The sequence below is a fragment of the Hylobates moloch genome, unplaced genomic scaffold (assembly GCF_009828535.3).
Source record: "Hylobates moloch isolate HMO894 unplaced genomic scaffold, HMol_V3 SCAFFOLD_16, whole genome shotgun sequence".
NCBI classification, from domain to species: Eukaryota; Metazoa; Chordata; class Mammalia; order Primates; family Hylobatidae; genus Hylobates; species Hylobates moloch.
The window spans coordinates 28,241,807-28,262,322 of record NW_026652291.1 but is presented as its reverse complement, the minus strand read 5'-3'; the positions used below and the strand labels follow the sequence as shown (position 1 = coordinate 28,262,322).

General features: G+C 50.3%; 1 protein-coding gene across 3 annotated transcripts; it reads right to left on the bottom strand.

Moving 5' to 3' along the window:
• Window positions 1–634: 634 nt before the first annotated feature.
• On the bottom strand, window positions 635–20,125 carry ZDHHC22 (zinc finger DHHC-type palmitoyltransferase 22). 3 transcript variants are annotated; one of them, XM_032134708.2, is made up of 4 exons: window positions 11,046–20,125; window positions 9,396–9,584; window positions 8,647–9,186; window positions 636–3,391 (listed from the first exon to the last, which is right to left on the bottom strand). In XM_032134708.2, the coding sequence occupies exons 3-4, from the start codon at window positions 9,170–9,172 to the stop codon at window positions 3,126–3,128; spliced, it is 792 nt and encodes a 263-aa protein (XP_031990599.1). In that variant the 5' UTR covers window positions 9,173–9,186; window positions 9,396–9,584; window positions 11,046–20,125; the 3' UTR covers window positions 636–3,125. The 3 variants fall into 3 exon arrangements, with proteins under 3 accessions (XP_031990600.1, XP_031990599.1, XP_031990598.1); XM_032134709.2 differs by lacking the exons at window positions 9,396–9,584; window positions 11,046–20,125 and adding an exon at window positions 9,985–10,241 and having other exon boundaries at window positions 635–3,391; XM_032134707.2 differs by lacking the exon at window positions 9,396–9,584.
• Window positions 20,126–20,516: the final 391 nt, after the last annotated feature.

Here is a 20,516-nt window from a genome sequence, read left to right as displayed (position 1 = left end):
CCTTGTGTCTTTAGGATGAATCAGAGGCCTTGCTCATTCATCTGCTCAGGGCCCACTCCCTGAAGGGCTCAACACCCTCCCAACTGTCCCCAGGGCTGGGAAGCCTGAGACCTCCAGATGTTGCAGGGCCTGAGAGGGCAGGAGGCCTGACTGATCCCTAGGAGCAGTTGGCTCTGTCTGTGGAGGAGCAGCAGACGGACTCTCTTCACTCTTTTCCTCACCTGTCTTCTGATATGGGGAGGGGAGGGAGAGGAGGAGAAAGAGTGGAAGGAGAAGGAGGAAAAGGAAAGTTCCTAGGTAAGATATTCCATCCCTGGTCCCTGTGGGTCCATGGACCCCAGCACTGAAACCTCTGGTTACCAACCAGAGGTGATACATATTTAGCACCACACAGCCCAGCCCTGACAAATCACAATGGACTGTGACTGAGGGCTGCAGCAGGGCTGGGGGGCCCCATGCATGTGCCAGGCATTATCACTTTAGTTGCTGGATTGTGGAGTGAATCAAGGGTCTCCAGGGAGAAGCAGGGGCAGAAGGGGTAGGATACTCAGAGAATCTGAGCCATGGTTGTTTACCAACTTTCTTAGTTGTAAGAATTTCTTAGTGTTTTCAATACTTATTTTAAATATTTGAATAGCTAGTATGGCTGCATCAGTACAGTCCAGCCCTGCTACCCACAGTGCCCATACAATCATATCAAGTCCAATTTAAAACCATATATTTTATTGATGTTCTTCAAGGACAATACAGGGCCATGTGTACAAATGCTACTCAAGTCTCACGTCTGGCAACCTCCCCACCGTCATCCCCCATTGACCAGTCTGCAAGCAGCCAACATCCCTGTTGCCCTTCCCCAGGATGTCAGGCCTCACCGTGCTGAGCCTTCAGGAGGCTGGAAATGGCAGGGCTGGCTTCTAAGCTTGAGCTCTGGGGTCAGGAAAGAGTCAAGGCCAAAATTGCCCAGACCTTCCCCTCCTCCCTCTCCCTCCCATTGCTTAAGTATGGCCAGAATTGGGGGGTGAAGATGCCCCCGGTTACTCCTCCATTGAGGCAGCCTAGGCTTCCCCCCTTCAGCCATCTCTATCACATTCTTTCTTTCCAAATGACCTGCCCCACCAACCACCAAGATGGCGGAGTGACCATTTTTCAAGGGGTGTGAATCAGTGCAGACGGCAGTGACGAGGTGCCCCTGATGGAGTGAATCTTGTCATCCTGTTCACCACTGCATTGCCAGTGCCTGGAAGAGGCTGGGAACGTAGTTGGCACTCAATAAATATACGTAGGATGGATGAATGAACGAATGAGTATGAGAGGGAGAAATATGAGCAGGTGGAGCCAATACTACATTAGCTCTCTAGGGGGCATGAAGGCAGAACCACAGTAAAGTCCTCCCAATCTCTGCTCAAGAACCCAGGCTGTTGTGCAGCTGTCAGCAGGTCGCTGTGGTCGGCGGTTGGACATTGCAGGGCATGGATTCAGCACTGCTGCCTGCATGGATGTCATATTGGCTTTGGGACCCAGTCAGGAGGGGGCACTTGTGTTGTCCCTACTCCCTTATAGGCCCCTGGGGTCTGGTCCTCTGGGTTTCAGAAAACACACAGCAGTGCCTCCACCAGAGTCAGTCAGATGCACAGGGATGGTCTGGGAATTGCACCCTTATATTCTGGTCATCTCCACTCCTCAGCCTTAACTCACCTCTGCCCCCCACACCCTGCCACCAACAATGACACTGTTCCATCTCCCCGTCCTCAAATGCCAGTCCCCTCAACCACCCAGGTAGCCCTGTCTCTGCAGAGACTCTCTCTTCAGTGGCAGGGTTGGGTCCTGATTTTCAGACCCCTCCCATGCCCACACACCCCTCTAGGAAAGCAAATATCTCACAGGCATCTCCGTGGATCTTGCCTCTGGGTCCAGCAATCACAATCAGGTCACCAGACCTTGGGGTTGGAAGGAATGTGTAAGCTCACCTAGAATGACCCTGTACAGAAATCCCTTCCACAGTATGCCTGGCAGACGACTGCCTAGACTCTGCTGGAATACCTCCAGTGATGGGGCACTCACTACCTTCACAGGCAGCCATTCAAACATTGAACAGTTTCAGCTGCTGGAATGCCCTTTGTATAGGGCATAAATGAACCCAATTGTCCCTCTCACTTCTCCCTTCCCCCTAGGCATTATTCCTGTATGTTTCTAACAACACTTCTCACCACCACCCATCTCACTCTCTCTCTCTCTCTCTCTGTCTCTCTCTCTCACACACACACACACACACACACACACACACACACACTTCCATATGGTTACACAGTTGAATACCCCCTTCATTTATCAGTAATCATCTTTCCCTGTCCCTTCTTCCTTGCCTTCCCATCATCTGGCAAAGACCTGGGGGCTGGAGATCAAGTAGAAAGGCTGGAAGAGTTCCAGGGAGAGGAAGCATCCAGCCACGTCCTGGACTAGGCTTGGCCGGCCAGTTGGGGCAGGGTGGACAGGGAATAACATTTGGAAAAAGCAGGCCATTGATTGCTGTCTCCCAGAGAAAGGGTCTTGAAACAGGTGGGGGGCTGAGGGAGCAGCAAGCTACTGAGTTCTTTTTCCTACAGAGGGGATGCCGACACACACCCATTCTTTCCCAACTCCCCTAGCAGTTGGCAGAGCTGACTTGGCTGCCTCTTACACATGGTGATTTTAAACATTTGCCAGCCTCTAGGTCCCAGGGAGTCTCATACCGGCAGCAAGAATCCACTCCCCTCTCCCAAAATGGAGGCTGAGAGGAAGGGCTCTAGCAGACAGCAGTGATGAATGAGACATAGTGGAGAATGGATGAGCCAGGAAGAGGGGGAAAGCAGGGATCCCAAGGGGACGGAAGGAAAGCAGAGGCAGCCTAACGGCTAGCAGCCACCTGGCTGGCTCATGAGGAGCCTAGAAATGCCTGGGGGGACATTTTTCCTCCTTGTCACGATCCACCAGCCCATGCTGTTCTCATGGGTGGAAGGCGAGGGGAAGATGCTAGGACCTTACTAGCACAAGGTTGTAGTGAGTCATGGGTGGAGACAAGGCTGCCATGGTTTTATGCTCATGAGGAGTCAAGACAGAGACAGAGAGATAAATGACGGGAGTGTCTACTACTTATCCTGCTGCTTGGAGCTCTCACTTCCGACATTGAACATGGGGACCAGCAGGCCCAGCAGCCACCTCTTTCCGAAGACCTCTTGTAAGTTCTTGCGCCAGGGCCGGGCCCTCACTGCCACCCCCTTCCGCACCTGGTGGCGGGTCTGCCCGCGGAGGATCAACAGCAGCTGGTGGCAGCAGAAGCCGGCGCAGGCCAGGCCGATGGCGAACCAGAGGTAGAGCATGAGGATGACGAACATTTCAGAACCCAGGACAGCTCCTGCAGAGCAGGGGGAGGGGAAACACCAGAGCCGCTTTACACCCAGGCCACCTGCAGAACTACGATCTAGGCAGGCTTTCCACCGGGAGGGAGGGAGATTAATGAGATTGACGCTACATTTTGTAGCAACCTCAGCGCTGCAGCTGCAGTGAGGGAGAGGAAGGAAGAACCAGCTGCCCTAAATTTTTCTTGGTGTGGATGGCACCTGAGGCAAGAGGGGAAGACTGGAGACCTGGAGAAGAAGAGAGCTAAGTTTGATGAGCTTAGCAAGGAGAGCCCTCAGCTCCTGGGGCAGCACCTGGCCGCTGATAACATTTATGTAGAGTAGGAGATGCCTGTTTCTCTCTGCTTTCTCCTTTTGGGCCGGAAGCAGGGTGAAGGAGGAGAGAGCGGTGAGCTGGGGACCCTAAAGAGGGAGCAGGTGCCTGGGCAGCTGTCTAGACCACAGCACCTTCTCCCTACTGTTCTGGGAACGCTGGTTGAGAGGACTCAGGAAAATGACAGCATGATGGAGAGCCGGGAAGAATAAGTAACGAGCTTAGTCTCAAGAGCAGCCCAGAGCACCAACGTAGAGAATAATTCAGTCATTAATGTTAACAAGAGGACAGTGTGGCCAGCACAGCATTCCACCAGAGCTGGTTCTGTCAATCAAAGCTTGCTAGAAGAGGCCCCCAAGGTCATCAGCTCTGTGTCGTGGGGCAGGATCTCTCCAGAATCCCTTTAAACCAAGCACATCCTATTACTGGTTTGAAATAACCACTGAGTAAGAGCTCCCACACTCTTCCTCAGAGTTTGGGTGGCTGGTCCATGCTAGGTTTGAATCTCCCAGCTGTGTGGACTGGCACAAGTGTCCCAACCTCTCAGTTGCAGCTCGTTCATCTGTACAATGGGTATAATAATACTAACGATTTCATACAGCTGCATGATTCAAGAAAATGAGGTACAGAGTGGTCAGCATCCCGGTTCACACTCAGAGCAGCGCTCCCAGCAGAGGGTCATTTTACAGAGCAGGAGACTACATCCAAAATGAGTTCAACTCCTGAAACTATCAAGCTTTCTCCTTCTCCTTTTCAGGGCTTAGAGTCCTGGCTGGGCTGCAACTTTGGCAGCTGTGGAAAAGACACTTACCTTGACCTACCCAGCAGCCAGGGCCCCGGAGTTAATTCAAAAGTATTCCTTAGCCTTTGGCTCCCTGTAGGGCAACTCTATCACCTCCTCTGATGGGGTGGGGGCACCTCCTCTAAGGACTCCACCTTACAACCTATTCTGCCCCTGAAAATCTCAACCATATTTCGCCCTTTCCCTAGCTTTCTCTTGCCCCAGCCCACCTCTTTGCAAGTCTCTCCAGCCTCCAATTTCCAAAGCCCTGTCAACTGGGCTTTCAACACTTGTCCAGTATGAGCAATGGTGGACTCAGCAGCCAGGGAGGATGTGGATCTGATTCAGATTCTCTCATTAGCAGCCTCCTCTTGTCCTCATCCCTAGGAGCTTGGATAGCTGTTTTTTGTTTGTTTGTTTGTTTTTGTTTTGTTTTGTTTTCTTACAAAGCTGGGGACAGATAGGCCCAGCTGCCATTTAGAGCAGCCCCTCCACTGGCACAGGGGCAGCAGTGGGACAGGGCTTACATTGGGCTGTGCCATTCCCTGATCCACTTCTTCCACGTCGGCACAGATTAGCTTGGGCAGCCATGTGCAGGATGGAGGATCCCAGGTCCATGGTGCCCTTTGGCGTGAGGAATGCTGACAGGCAAAGATGGCCCTCAAGCTGGGATGTGAGAACATCAGAGCTGTCAAGCTTGGGCCTGCCTTGCAACACTGCCCCAGGAACAAGCCTGGGTGGATGGAAGCCATTTCCCACAGGGTTTTTTCCTGGCACTAAATCAAGGCATGAGAAAAAGACCTTGCAGCCTTTTCTTGGCCCCATGCAGCAGCTACAAAAGGCTATTCTGGGGACCTGCTTTCTCTAAAAGTGTTTGAAGTTACCTAGCCTGGCTGCTTCAGCTCCTCTTAACTATTTAATAATAGTTCTGCTTCTTTTTAAAAATCAGAGAATTTTCCTAATGGGCCTAAAAGGACACATCAATCAATCTCCCCCGCCCCTTCCTCCCAACAAGCATCTGTAACACCTTTGACAAATAATCACCCAGCATACTTTTTAACACATCCAAGAACAAGTACATCCTCCCTCCCAAAGTGGCTCATTCGAGAAGCAGCTTCAGAGAGGCAGCCCCCAAGAGGCAGTATAGTGTGGTGGAAAGAGTATGAGCTTTGGAGGCTAGAAGCCCCAACTCCAAATCTTGGTTTGGAATCATACCAGCTGTGTGGTGTTGGTGCAGCTTAACCCTGCTGAGTCTTTGGTTTCTGAGCCTTAAAAATGGATATGATAATATGGACTAGTCATGAGGAATGGGTGAAATGTGACATGCATAGTGGGTGGTACATAATAGGTGCTCAATAAATATTAGTCCCCTTTCCCTCTTACTGGACTTTCTAGTAGCACCCATCATGCTGGTGTACTTACCCAAATGCCAAGATACAGGTCAGATGGTGGTATCTCTATTTCCCAGATAAGAATAAGGTTCAGAGAGGTGACACAGCAACCTGTACTGGTCTCACAAAGCCAAAAGAAAGAGCAACTTCTGAAACCTAATTAGCTAGCCGCCTCCCTCTCTGGATCAGCTGAGGGCCTGTGGTTGGCCGCCACCTTCACACTAGAAGACCCCTCCCACTTTTAGCTCTCAAGGCCCAAACTCACAGCCATCCATGCTGTGGTGACAGATCTGACTCAGATCTGTACCAGAGTTGGAGGCAGCTCAATTTCTTTCTTTCTTTCTTTTCTTGAGACAGTCTTGCTCTGTAGCCCAGGCTGGATAGAGTGCAGTGGCATGATCATAGCTCACTGCAGCCTCAAACTCGGGCTTGAGCAGTTCTCTCACCTCAGCCTCCTGAGTAGCTGGGACAACAGGCACACGCCACTATGCCTGGCTAGTATATTTATTTATTTTTTATTTTTGTAGCAACAGAGTCTCACCGTCTTGCCCAGGCTGATCTCGAACTCAATTTCTATTAAACAACCCATGCTTCTTACTCTTTCCTGTCCACCTGTCCTCCTGAGCAGATGAGAGAGGGTGCTACCAACTGTTCGGATTGAGGGTTGGGGAACAAGAGGAATGGAAAGAGAAAGCCGAACAGGTGGGGTGTATGTCATGGGAGGGAAAGAAGGAAGGTTGTCAAGAGGAAAGATGAAAGGTCACAAAGGATGAGATAGGAGAGTTGGAGATAAGAAGTCTTGGTCACCTATTTCCAGTGGATATGGTGAGGAAGTGAAAGTCACTGGAACTCATCCTTATGCTAGCACAGGAGTCTGGGCCCCAAGGTGGGCACTCACTGGCTCTGTTCTCCCATCAGATCAAACCTAGTACATATGGACAGGCCTCAAGCCCAGATTTATCTCAAATCAAACCATTTCAAGGTCTTCCTTCTGGAACCATCCATTTTTACGGTTGGCGAAACTACTTGGAGAAGAAAGTATAACCAGGCTTGTTGGCTCTCCTCATCCCTCCACCTGCCTGTGCTCACACTCCACCCACTAGCCCACCCACCCGCCCTCCCCCGTCCTGGTTATTTTGGTCCCAGCAGCCTCCTGTGCCAGTGCTGGGATCCAGAAGGCCTGAAAGCTGTGAGTTCTGGACCCAGCTCAGCCACCAGCCCTGAAGGCAGCCCCCGTAGCTGGGTCCCCCCTGTATCTCTGTGTTCCCACTGCCAAATGGCATGATAGTTCTATGCCTGGGAAGAGCTGGGCTGTAGCCACCACAAAGACTGAAATGATGGCTTCCCCCAAAGTAGAGCAGAATTTTTATGAATGTTCAGCCCAGGCACCTCAAAACAATCTTGCGCTTTCAGAGGAAGTAGCTGCCCCCTGTCTTTCTTTGCTCCTAGAAGGCCAACAGGTGAGGAAGCATGCTCTACTCCCTGAGCCACTGCAGAAGACCTGTGGATTAAGGACCTGAGAGGCAGACCAGAGACTGCCACTCAGTAGTAGAAAGATACTGGGCAAGCCACTTAATCCCATCTGAGTCTCGGTTTCATCATCTGAGAAATGGAGATAACAATGCTATACATGCACGCTCAAGCACGTAGACACTACCAATTGTGGAAGCTAAGCCATTCAGAGTCAAAGGCCAGGATAAGGAGGAAGTGGAAGGAAACGCAGTAGGAGCCAGTCTCAAGGCCGAATAAAGTGGTAAGAACTGCCACCAGGAGCTGAGTCCTTCTAGGGCCAGGTATTAGGTAGTGGTCCTTGGTGCATACTAAAGTGCAGTCCTCAGCCAGGCGCAGTGGTTCACACCTGTAATCCCAGCACTTTGGGAGGCTGAGGTGTGCGGATCACTTGAGGTCAAGAGTTCAAGACCTGCCTGGCCAACATGGTAAAACACCATCTTTACTAAAAATACAAAAATTAGCATGGCGTGGTGGCACGCACCTGTAATCCCAGCTACTCAGGAGGTTGAGGCAAGAGAATCACTTGAACCTGGGAGGTAGAGGTTGCAGTAAGCAGAGATTGCTTTCACCACTGCACTCCAGCCTGGTCGTGGAGTGAGACTCTGTCTTAAAAAAAAAAAAAACCTGCCTCACCCACCCAAGTTCCCTCTGCTCTGAGCCATCAGCAGGCTGGAGAACAGGCTGGTGAGGTCAAACATAATAGCAGGAGGACAGGGCTTAGCCTCCTGCTGGGTTGAGCTGGCAACAGGTTCAATATTACCTCAGTTGGTTGGTGAGACCTCTGGAGAGCAGAGTCCTTGGGTGACATGTAAGCAGGACTGGGGACCAGGCAGAGGAATGTCATAGCACGGTTGTACCTCATGGGGCTACATGGAGGAATGGCCAGCACCTAGCCCTGCCTGGCACACAGCAGGTGTATTACCCGGATGCCACAACTCTGTGAGCATATGGACAGCATGATGGATGAGGATGATGGGGGTAAGGAGGGATGTTGCCAATAAAATACAGCATGTCCGCTTAATTTGTATTTCAGATAGCCAATAGCAAATTTTCTCAGTGCATCTCATACAATATCTGGGACATAATTATACTAAAAAATTATGAGTTGTTTATCTGAAATTTTAATTTAGCGGGACGGTCTGTATTTTTATTTGCTAAATCTGGCAACTTTTGGGGTTAGGGTTTGGGGCCCAGCAACCTTTGGTGTGGGAGGTCTTTGTGTAGAGCCCAACCTGCCCGCCAAGGCCCACTCACCGGAGAAGAACTGGCTGATGGAGGTGGGCAGGAGCGTGAGGAAGGCCAAGGGGTGGGCGAAGGAGATGGAAAGGACAGTGGAGATGTAGGCCACGCCGGCCACCATGGAGTAGAGGCAGGCGAGGGAGGTGTAGAGGCAGAACAGGACGAAGTTGCGCATGTTCCTGCTGCCGATGCAGTTGCCGGTGAAGAAACAGTGATGGTCGTGCCTCAGGGTGACTCTGGCGCACACTCGGCAGAAGTGGGTGCTAGGTGAGGGGCATGGAGTCTTCCTGGCCGAGGCCCCCTGGCAGGCCCCCAGGTCGTCTGGGGAGTTCTGGATGACAAGGACGTAATTGCCCAGGGCGTTGGCCGAGAGGAATAGGAAGAGCGCCCCGTGGAGCAAGGCGGGCGAGAAAAGCCGGGCGGCCGCGGGGTCCTCGCGCATGCTGGGCAGGAAGAGGAAGAGCTGCAGCACGAAGGTCACCAGGGAGATGCACAAGAAGTAGGCGGGGGCCACCACGTTGAGCAGCCGCAGGGCCAGCATCCTCGATTACATTCCTGCGGGGCCCAGGGTGAGAAGAGGACTGACTGACTGAGGCGTCCAGGGGGCGCCCTCGCGCGCTCCTCCGTGCCGCGCGTCTGGGGCACTGCACGCGACTCCACGCCCCCAACCCCCTGTCCCGCGGATTTCCCCTCCCCAGTTCCCTAACCCCGAATCAGGCAGGCCAGGGACCCGAGCCCGCAGCGGCCTCGGGTCTAGGCCCTACCTGGGGGTGAGTGTTGCCTGGGGTTTTGAACGAGCTCGGTGCCTTGGCGCGGCAGAGTCTGGCACAGGAGGGAGGGAGTCGTTTGCAGTCTATAGGAGTTGTGAGGGTGGGGGGCGCCGGGGGATAGGACTCCTCCCCTCTGTGGCTGTGGAAACAAGCCCAGGTTTGGGATTTCTGGTTCAGACCTCCCTAGGAGGAGAAAGGGAAGGATTTGGGGTTGGGGAGGAGAAAGGGAAGGATTTGGAATCAGCGGCATTTGACCTGCTGGAAATCCTGCTTCACACTCCCTTTTCTCGGTCCCTGCGCCTCCACCCACACACATCTTGGGCAGCACTCAGGGACCTCACCGGTTACCCAAGGCTCTTTGGAGGTATGTGTGCGTGCGGGACCACGATGTGTGTGTGTGTCCTTGTCTGTGACTCTGTACGTGTAATCTGTGTGCGCTTGAGTATCTGTATTTGTGTATGTATATATCTGCGTGTACAGACACGCAGCCTCTGCTACCTAGCTTTAAAAAATCAATTAAAACAATCGATACACTCACACTCGCTCTCGGGCACCGTGTGAGGTGGGGGCGCAGCCAGAATACCTGTGTCAGCGGGTCCTGGCCAGCACATCTCTCCAACGCTGGCTGCCCAGGCTATTTCTTTGCAAAGAGCGTTTTCATTTGAGGCGAAATTAAAATCCCCCCTTCGCGCCCGCCTCCCGCCCTCCTGCTGAGAGAAACCCAAACAACCCTCATGGCGCCGAAATCCTTTCCATGCCGACAAGCCCGCCCTGGGCGCACGAGTGGATGCTTGGCCAGCCTTTCCTGGGATCGACCCCGCCGCCGTGCTCAGCCCTCACCGCGTCCCCATCCCACCCCACGCCTCACAGCCGGGGTTCCTGGCCAGCTCGGAAGCCACCGAGAAATAGGATTCCGTGCGCCCGAGAGAACTTTTCCAGGGGCTAAGGAATCGGCCAGCTGGAGGCGCGAGAAAAGTTCTGGGAAGGCGGTTGCACCTAGGATGGGTGGATGCCACGGGGCCTCTGTTCAGGCTGTGCCGTCAGCACGGGTCGACTGGTCACCTTGGAATCCCCTTTGCAGGTCCCAGCGCCCCCCGGGAACCCGCAGCCTCCGCAGAGAGCGTGGGCCTCTCCCTGCCGCTGGGGCGCAGCGCAGTGCACGCCTGAGGGTGGTCGCCGGGGGCTGGGCACCGCCCCCAGTCCTGCGCCGCCGGGGTTCTGCGGCTGTGCCCACCCCAGAGAGCCCTCGGCCTGGGGCTCCGGCGAAGCAAGTGCCTTCCCCGCGCCGGTCGCCAGGGGGGCGCGGGAGCAGCCAGATGCGCCGCAGCGCTGGGAAGGCGGCGAAGGACAGGGGCTAGGGGAGTGAGGGGCGCTCGATAGTCAGCCTCAGCCCTGGCCCTGCGCGGGAGAAGGGACAGCAGAGACCGCCCATGGGGCCCCGGGGCGTAGGGAGCCGTCCGTTCAGCCCTGGCGCCCGCCTCGCCCGCGGCAGAGGGCGGCACAGCCGGAGCCTTGGAAAGACCGGCAGCGCCGGCGGCCGCTGGCTTCTCGGCCACCGCCTCCCGGACGCACGGGAAGCCGCCCCCCGCGCCGCCGCCGCCGCCGCACTGCCGCCGCTGCAGAGGGGTGAGGAAATCAACTCACCGAGCTCTGGTCGCCAACAAGAGGAGCCCCGGACGCCGGCTCTCGCCCTGCCCGAGGCTGCAAAGTTGTGGTCTCGGCCCGGCTGGCTCGCAGCCTGCGCTTCGCTTCGGGAACTGGGCAGGTAGCGGGGATGTGGGGAGGAGGGAGCGGGCAGCTGCTGGCTTCCCACTTGGGCGCCAGCGAGTAGGGGCCAGGAAGCGGCGGGGATGGCAGCTGGGCACCCCCCAGCCCCGCCACCCCTCCCTCCGCTCCTGGGGGCGGTGCTCTGGCCGCCAGTCTCAGCATCGTGGACTTGCCCCCTCCTCCCCTCTCGATTCCCCTTGAGCGGGCTGGGGCGCCCTGCCTGGTTTCAGCTGCCCGTTCCAGCTGGGAGATTGGGATTCAGCCCTGATGTGGATTCTCCAGCCATCATCCTGCCCTTCCCTCTGGGCTATGTCCCACGACCTTCCCTGCTCTCCACTCGGACTGAAGGAACCCTGGGGGTTTGAGAGGTCAGCTTGCCAGGGCAACACCCATGAAGATCAGCGTCATCTCCTCAGAAGGGCTGTGTACAGAGGGTTGGGAGTTGGGACTCTGGAGCCTGTCTACCTGGGTTTGAATATTCACCATTCACTACTGTGAGATCTCAGATTCCAGTTTCTTCGTCTGTAAATTCCAGTGTGATCTTAGATTCCAGTTTCCTCATCTGTAAAATAGAGATGTGAGGGTTAAGTGACAATCTATGTAAAACCCTTAAACAGGGCCTGCCCAGGGCAAGCATTGCTTGATTAGATCATAATTAGAGACACTACTTATCGGGCCCCTACTAGGTAGCAGGCACTGTGCTAAGCCTTTAGCATAAGACGCTTCCTTAATCCTCTCAGCCTGATCTGTGAAGCTGGCTGAGCCCCATTCTGGGGATGAGGAGGTTGAAGCTCAGAGAAGCTAAGTCGCATGTCTAAGGTCACACAGCCATTAAGTGACAGAGCCTGGACTTGAACCTGGTTCTAGCATTAATGCTTCTGCGCTCAGCCTCTACACAACCCAGTATCACCCTGGGACCCACAGGCAGCTCTGATTTGGGAGAAGGAAAGACAATGGGAGTTTATCCAGACACAGAGCTTGAACTTGGAGCTTCTTCTTCGAGCCCCACCCCCATCTTCTTATTTCTATTTCCTTTCCCTTCCAGGGCTCCGCTATTCTAAGGTGGGCACTGTCATGCGCCAAGAGGGTAGTGACACCAGTATGTATCAAATAGTGGGGGGTGGGGGGAGCAGAGCCTTAAAAGCATCAAACACTGCAGGAATATTGGTGCCATCACCATCCTCAATGTCCTGGGTGTCAGGGCTCACCTACCTGCCCTGTTCCTCTCCTCTGGGTGATGGCATACTTAATAAATATTTATTTATTGCTTTCTCAACTGGCTGATTAAAACAAGAGCAATCCCTTGAAATAAGGGCCATATGCTGATCAGCTCAGCCTGTATTCTTGAATAACCAAACACTGTTTCCTCTGTAATTTATCAGCATACATCAAAATAAAAAAGAGGCCAGGAAATCTTTTCACGTTCTAAAAGGATCTGACATGTAAGTGAAGGAACAGTATATGCCACATGGTGGCCGTGAGCAGCTGGTAGCCCTGTGAGTTCCAGTGGCCACAGGGCAGACACGGGGAGGCGCACATGGCCCTTTTCCCTTCAGAGCAGCTTTGTCTCATAATCGTGGCCGTCTGGGCCCCTTTTCACAAGCTCTGTCTGCCTCTCACATGGGCTTGGTAGGGAGGGAGCCTGGCTGGGGTGCTTGGGTTTGGGTATACTGACTGAAGATCTCCATTCCCCAAATACCTTGTGAGTCGGGTGGTATTTCTAATTTTATTTTGCATATGGGTGTGAGGTGGGAAGGTGTGTGTCTGAATTTGTGTGTATGAGGAAAGGGAAAGAGAGAAAGAAGCCAAGCGAACGTGGGAAGATGTTAGTGGGGGAAGGGAGTATTCAGTCAGGAAAAGGAGATCTGGTCGTGGAAACACAAATGGACAAGGACGATTATTTATTTAGAAATATCGTTTATCAACAGAGGACATTAAAGCTTCAGATCTAAAGCTAGTGGTTCCTCAGCTCCCCTTAAGGAATAGAGTGAAGGGAAGAACGGCAAATGTCATTTTGTTTTTCTAAAACATATGCTTATCCCTGACAAAATCAATAGGGAGGCAAAATCAATATGAAAACTTCACTTGGATTCTGGCCCTATGAGAGTCAAGCAGACTAAGAATGAGCATTTTATTGCCATTTACCAGCTGTGTGACCATGAGCAAGTCATTTAACCTCTCTGATCTCAGTATTCTCATCCGTATAATGGGAATAAGAATGCTGCTGTTACTTTGTGGTGATGATGATCAAATGGGATCATGTAATTTAAGTACCTGAGCATCTCCCACATCCTCTTTAGGGCTCCTCTTTTCATCCACAGGACTCTCTTCTCTTTCCAACTAAAATGAGAGCTCCTTGCCTATGTTGGAAATGTTCTGGGGTTTCTTCCATATTTCCTAATAGGATGATTTGCCCAGAGTCGACACTGAGTGAAAGTCTCTCAATCGATGAATTGCTACTGGTCTGTCTCTGAAAGGAAGAGCTATATTCCGAGGTCTTTGAAATGTCTGGTGAGGGCCAGACGCAGTGGCTCACACCTGTAATCCCAGCACTTTGGGAGGCTGAGGCAGGCAGATCACCTGAGGTCAGGAGTTCGAGACCATCCTGGCCAACATGGGGAAACCCCGTCCCTACTAAAAATATAAAAATTAGCCAGGCGTGGTGGCCGGTGCCTGTAATTTCAGTTACTCAAGAGGCTGAGACAGGAGAATCGCTTGAACCCAGGAGGCAGAGGTTGCTGTGAGCCAAGATCATGCCATTGCACTCCAGCCTGGGTGACAGATCAAGACTCTGTCTCAAAAAGAAATATCTGGTGAGGGCACATTTGCCATTGATCTTGCAACTTGCCACCACCCACCCTGACTTTAATCTCGTCCTCCATAAACAGTGACAGAAATAATTTATAAACCACACTCTCCATTGTTCTTGTTGTAGATTCCTATAGTTAAGTCATAACTGTACCTGCAGGCAGTCCCATGGGGGCAGGGACACAGATAAGCATCTCATTGCTGTCCAGCCCTTTCCTGGAGATATGCGCCCTCAATCTTGCTATTTGGTGGTGTTATTTGAATAAAATGAATTCCCTTTCAAGTGGAAATTATTCCACTTTGCCTCAGAGTGTTGTATTACAAGGAGAGAAATCCATGTAGCAAGCAGCTTCTGCCTTGAGTGAGTAACCCCGCCTCCATGTCTGTCAGGCCTATAATGCCCCAAATGTTTTGGATGGAGACTATTCCAAGATGCAAGAAGCTGCACCTAAGAAGGCTGGTGGCGGTTTTCTTTCATTCTCATGCTCTTATTTCAGATAGATCAAGGTGAAGCTAGGCTTGGGTCAGGATGCTCTTTAGTGCTGACAGCAGATCATAGCCAGGGATAACCACAGAGTGCTTCCCAAGCCTCGGAAGGCTTCCAAAGATGCCATCCCTGCCTGCCCAGATTTGGAAAACATGCAAGTGTAATCTTCACTTTAGCCAACTAAATACATGAAAATTGGATTATCACAGAGTTTCTATTTGGAGGTGGTAATTTACTTTGCTAACTATGTCTTCATTTTAACAACAGTAACATTACTTTGATGTAATAAAGTGCTTTGCAGGCTACAAAGTACATCCACAAAATTAAAGTTTCATCCCATGAATATCTCTCAACAGCACAAACTAGCTGGGGTGAGAATTATCAAACCCATTTTCCTTATGGGGAAACTGAGGTTCAGAGATTTGCTGCATGTTAATTTGCAAGGCTTGACTATGTTTGATTTGAAATATGATTTAATATACAAAACGCATCATATCGACATTTAACTTTTCTGGAACATGTCAGTTGCATAAAGGAAGCAGGTATGTAACAGACTCCCCCAGAGTAACAGACCTGAAGGATCTCCCTTTACCTAAAACTGCTGTGCTCTGCAATCTGCATCCCGTCTACTCTGGTTTGTCTTCAACAACATTTATCACCACTTGACAGGTATATGTTTGTCTGTTTACTGTCTCTCTCTCCCCACTGAATTCTCAACTCCATGAGAGTAGGATTTCGACTGCTTTATTCACTGCTATATCCCCAGTGCCTCTAACAGTGTCTGGTACATAGTAGTAGATGCTCAGTAAACATTGGTTGAATGAATAAATATAATATGCATAAACTTGTAAGCCTGTACATTAGTCAAATGCCCTCAGGCACTCTGCTGTTTGTTGTGCTGGAGGGGGTGTGTGTAATTAGGGGCAGGGATGCTCAGCCTCCAAGCTCACATGTTAAGGTAGAAACTACAGGTCTGGGTGACAAGTAAACCCAGTGGTCTCCCGGGTGATTGGTGCATCAGGGTGGAAATCCTGGCTTAGCTTGAGAGAGCCTCTTTTGCAGTATCCAGGCTGTGGAAGAATGAACCAATGGGCTCTTTCACCAATTAGCCATGGTTTCCAGGGACCCCTGGTGGGGATGCCTGTGCCTGTGGACAAGCGAATACCCAGCCCCGTGGAAGCGGTGGCAGCAAGATTAACTGGCCCTTTCATCTCAGAGCACACAGGAGGCAGAGGTAGGAGAAAGAGGGGGTATAGGGAGGATGAAGAGGAGGGAGGGAGAGGGCCGAGAGGAGAAGAGAGAAAAGGGAAGAGGAAAGAGAAGAAAGGGGAGGTAGTGAGCGAGTGCTCACTTATCTGTCTGACACACCAAGTTTATGTCTTCACGATGGAGGAGGCTCAGGAGGAGCAGGGCGAAATCAACTGTCTCCATCGAGAGCCCTGCAATGCCAGGTTTCCAGGATGGGAGGGAATGAGGCAGAAGGTTGACATCTCAGTTACAGGAGGAGGGGAGTGAGACCAAGGGAGTGAGGTCCCCGCAGTGCCCTTGGCTGTTTGGAGGCCTCTTAGATATGTTGTTACCATCACAGAGCAGCAGGCAGCACAAACCTCACACTCCTGACCCCCCCTTTCTCCCTCCCCCTACCCCAGCAGAGATGGCCCAGGCCCCAGGAGAGAGGCAGTGTGGTGCAACCAAAAAAATCACAAGTTTTTGGTGTGTGTTAACCTGAGCTTGTATCCCAGCTTTGCCATTCACCAGCTATGTGAACTTGAGCAAGTTCCTTAGCTTCTCTGAGTCTCAGATTTGCTCTCCTTTAAATGAGGACTTTAGCTAACTTGCAGTTTGTCATGAGCTTTTGTTTTTGGGGGTTTTGTCGTTTTGTTTTCTTCTGAGATGGAGTTTCACTCAGTCGCCCAGGCTGGAGTGCAATGGTGCAGTCTTGGCTCACTGCAACCTCCACCTCCCGAGTTCAAGCGATTCTCCTGCCTCAGCCTCCCGGGTAGCTGGGATTACAGGTGCAGAATCATCAAAAACAGGTCTGCAGTATGGGATAGAAGTTTCAGATGGGACCAGAGGAGGAAAAAGGACTCCAAGAAGAAGGTCCAGAGAGCATTCAGGGCACAGGTTCTGGGGTCAAAGGACCCTGGTTCAGGTTTCAGCTCCAACAGTCACTGGTGCAGCCTTGAGCAAGCCAGCTAACTTCTCTGTGTCTCAGTTTCCTATTTATAAAAGAGTGTTAGTTAATTACAGCTCTCGGCTGATAGGGTTGTTACATAGGTTAAACAAGATAACTATCTGTAGAGCACTTAGAATAGTGGCTGGCACAGTAAACACTAAAGAAGTGAGAAGTTATGTAATGAACTGGGATTAGGTTCCATGGCATGTAATAGTAGCCCCAAGACAAAACTGGTTTAAACTAAGATGAAAGTTTATTCACTGCCACGTAAACGAAGTTGAAGCGAGCCCCTCTAGGGTTGATGCAGAGGCTCCAAGGTTATGTGAGACCTAGACTCTATATCGTTCCGTCATCCTGAGCATGCTGCCTCATGGTACAGAACAGCTGCTTCTATCCCAGCCATCATGCCCATATTCCAGCCAGCAAAAAGGAGAAAAGGAGAAAGAATAGGCACCGCCCCCACCCCCCTTTTTTTTCTCCTGAGACAGAGTCTTGCTGTGTCACCCAGGCTGGAGTGCAGTGGCGTGATCTCGGCTCACTGCAATGCTCACTGCAATCTCTGCCTCCCGAATTCAAGTGATTTTCCTGCCTCGGCCTCCCAAGTAGCTGGGACTACAGGCACGCACCATCACACCTGGCCAATTTTTGTATTTTTAGTAGAGACGGGGTTTCACCATGTTGGCCAGGCTGGTCTCGAACTCCTGGCCTCAAGTTATCCACCTGCCTTGGCCTCCCAAAGTGCTAGGATTACAGCCACTGCGCCTGGCTTTTTTTTTTTTTTTTTTTTTTTTGAGAGACAGGATCTCACTGTGTCACCCAGGCTGGAGTACAACGGTATGATCATAGCTCACTGCAGCCTCAACCTCCTGGGCTCAAGCAGTCCTCCAGCCTCAGCCTCCAGAGTAGCTGGACTATAGATGTGCACTACCACACCCAGCTAATCTTTTTTTCAATTTCTTGTAGAGATGGGGTGGGGGCAGATGCGGGGGGAGGGGGGTCTCACTATGTTTCCCAGGCTGGTCTCAAACTCCTGGCCTCAAGTGATACTCCTGCCTCAGCCTCCCAAAATGCTTGTATTACCGATACTGCATCCAACCACACCCCACTTTTTTTTTTTGAGACAGAGTCTCACTCTGTTACCCAGGCTGGAGTGCAGTGGTGCGATCTTGGCTCACTGCAACCTCCACTTCCCAGGTTCAAGCAATTCTTCTGCCTCAGCCTCCTGAGTAGCAGGGATTGCAGGCACATGCCACTATGCCTGGCTAATTTTTGTATTTTTAGTAGAGACAGCGTTTCACCACGTTGGTCAGGCTGGTTTTGAACGCCTGACCTCGTGATCCACCCGCCTTGGCCTCCCAAAGTGCTGGGATTACAGGCGCGAGTCACTGCACCTGGCCTACACACACCCTACTTTTTAAGGACATTTCCTGGAAGTTGCACACATTACATGCACTTACCTCTCTCACTGGCTAGAACTTGTTCACATGGGCACACCTAGCTACTGGTCAGTATGTAACCAGCTAAGATATGTGAGTTGTATTGAGAAAGAAGAGGAGGGAAATGGATTTGGGGGATGACTTGCAGCTTTTTCTTCTACTGTGAAAAAGTTTAGACATGCAATTTATCCATTCCCTGGGCCTCAAGACTGAAGACGGATTTTTCTGGGACTTCTAGCCTCTGAGATTCCAGTTTGTCATTGGTCAAACGGGGCTATTGCCCGCTGCCCTTTTCTGCCCTCCACCTGATCTTTGCCTTCCTCTTGGCACGTTTCCTTCTCCTCACAGAACAGGTGCAGGAAAGGCAGCTGCAGCCTGCCAAAGCCTTGGCCCTCAGATGAACATGGATGGTGAGGGCTGGAGGTGGCTATGATCAGTGTCCCAGGCCATCTGACTGTTTCAATAAGCTCAAAATCTGGCCCCAGATGAAAGAGAAGGGGAGACAGAAAAGATGCACTTTAAATATTTTTTACTCTTAAAAACCATATGAGTAATATGTTTTGTAAGAAAATACAAATTTTTTTAATTAAAAGCAAAACAAAATCTTTTCATCTTAAGCCCTGAGCTAATTATCATGAACATCTTGTATGTGTCTCACAATCTTTCATCTACTCAGATTTGTTTCCCCTTAATTACAAATTTGGGCTCACATCTTCGTTATTGTTTATAACCAGCTTTTAAAATTCAGCATTAATAAGACAATCCTTCCATGTTGATAAATACATTTTCCCAGTGTAATTTTTAATGGACAGCAAGTATGTCCCTCTTACAGAAGTGACACAATTTAGCAGGGGTGCGCCAAAATTTGGCTTTGATCTTAGTATGAAATTTTGCTCTAGAGCTTCATCTTCAACTCTGGCCCCTGAAAGGCTGAACTGCCAAGTTCAGACTTGAGCATCATTTCTGGGTTTCCTAGACTGGGGCATGATCCATGATCCCGTGGCTGTGTTACATGGACTTTGCATGCAATAAGCGTAACAACCTGTTATACTGGCATATCATTTGGATGTACTGTAATAAACACTTTCAAATATGGATGACCTTTCTATGTGTAAATTGTAATGAATATCTTCTTTTGTGCTCTATGTGTTGAAATTCTATCAATGTATAAATGTACATTTATTATTGCAAGAGTAAATTGCTGTAATCATTTATTATTGTAAACATTGTCCCTTTTATGTATGGAAAGAATTATTGAGAGCTTTTAAGTGTTCAGATTTAGAAGGAAACACATAGCTAATACAAATTTTGAAAAATATGTCAGCTAGATACTTTTAAAAGATACTTTTTAAAGACTTGAAAACATTTTTAAATTTTTTTAGAGACAGGGTCTCACTCTGTCACCCCCAGGCTAAAGTACAGTGGCACCATCATAGCTCACTGAAGCCTAGAACTCCTGGGCTCAAGGAATCCTCCTGCCTCAGCCTCCCAAGTAGCTGGGATTACAGTCTTGAGTCACTACATCTGGCTTAAAGATACTTTTTGAGGCAACAACAACAACAACAAAATTAAAATAATAATATGAAGGAGAATAATAGAGATTAGATTATATCAGAGTTCTAATCTTTGTAGAATTGTTTGGGATGCTAATATTCATAGCACTAAGCAAAACAACCTTTTAAAACTGTATTCCATTTTTAGTTACTTTATTCTATGTAAGCCATGAATCTTTTTTAAAGCCCTATCTGTAACTCTTTATATCTTGTAAAGATAAAATAAAAACAGAATCTCAGCTTAACCAACCTCATAATTTCATAAGGAGGGAAACCTCTAAAATCACATATATTAATAACAATATCTACGGTAAATTATATTTAACTCAGTATGGAATATAAAGAATACGAAAAAAAGAAAAAATATTATCGTTATTATTATTTGAGATGGAGTCTCTCTCTGCTGGAGGGCAGTGGCATGATCTTGGCTCACTGCAACCTCTGCTTCCCAGGTTCAAGTGATTCTCTTGCCTCAGCCTCCCAAGTAGCTGGGACTATAGGTGCCCACCACCACGCCCAGCTAATTTTTTGTATTTTTAGTAGAGATGGGGTTTCGCCATGTTGCCCAGGCTGGTCTCGAACTCCTGACCTCAGGTGATCCACCTGCCTCGGCCTCCCACAGTGCCGGAATTACAGGCATGAGCCACTGCGCCTGGCCAAGAAAAAATTATTAGAACAAGTGAGGCATCACATTCCTCTGCCATTATCAGTCAAAAGTAAGCACCAATTTATTAACACAAACATTACAGAATGCATAATACAGAGCAATCTTGCTACTGCTAGCACTAAGAAAATGTTCTTGCACTATAACATTAAGCTGTTAAACACTGACAGTGAAACGCACCAATAAGGAAACTGTCATCACAGAGAATCTCTGATAAAATTTTA

What these genes read in the sequence shown, in the direction of transcription:
- ZDHHC22 (XM_032134708.2), bottom strand. Translation starts at nt 9,172, where the DNA reads ATGCTGGCCCTGCGGCTGCTCAACGTGGTGGCCCCCGCCTACTTCTTG. An exon ending in CATCAGCCAGTTCTTCTCCG is followed by an intron (nt 3,392 to 8,646) that starts GTGAGTGGGCCT and finishes CCTGCTCTGCAG; the next exon opens with GAGCTGTCCTGGGTTCTGAA.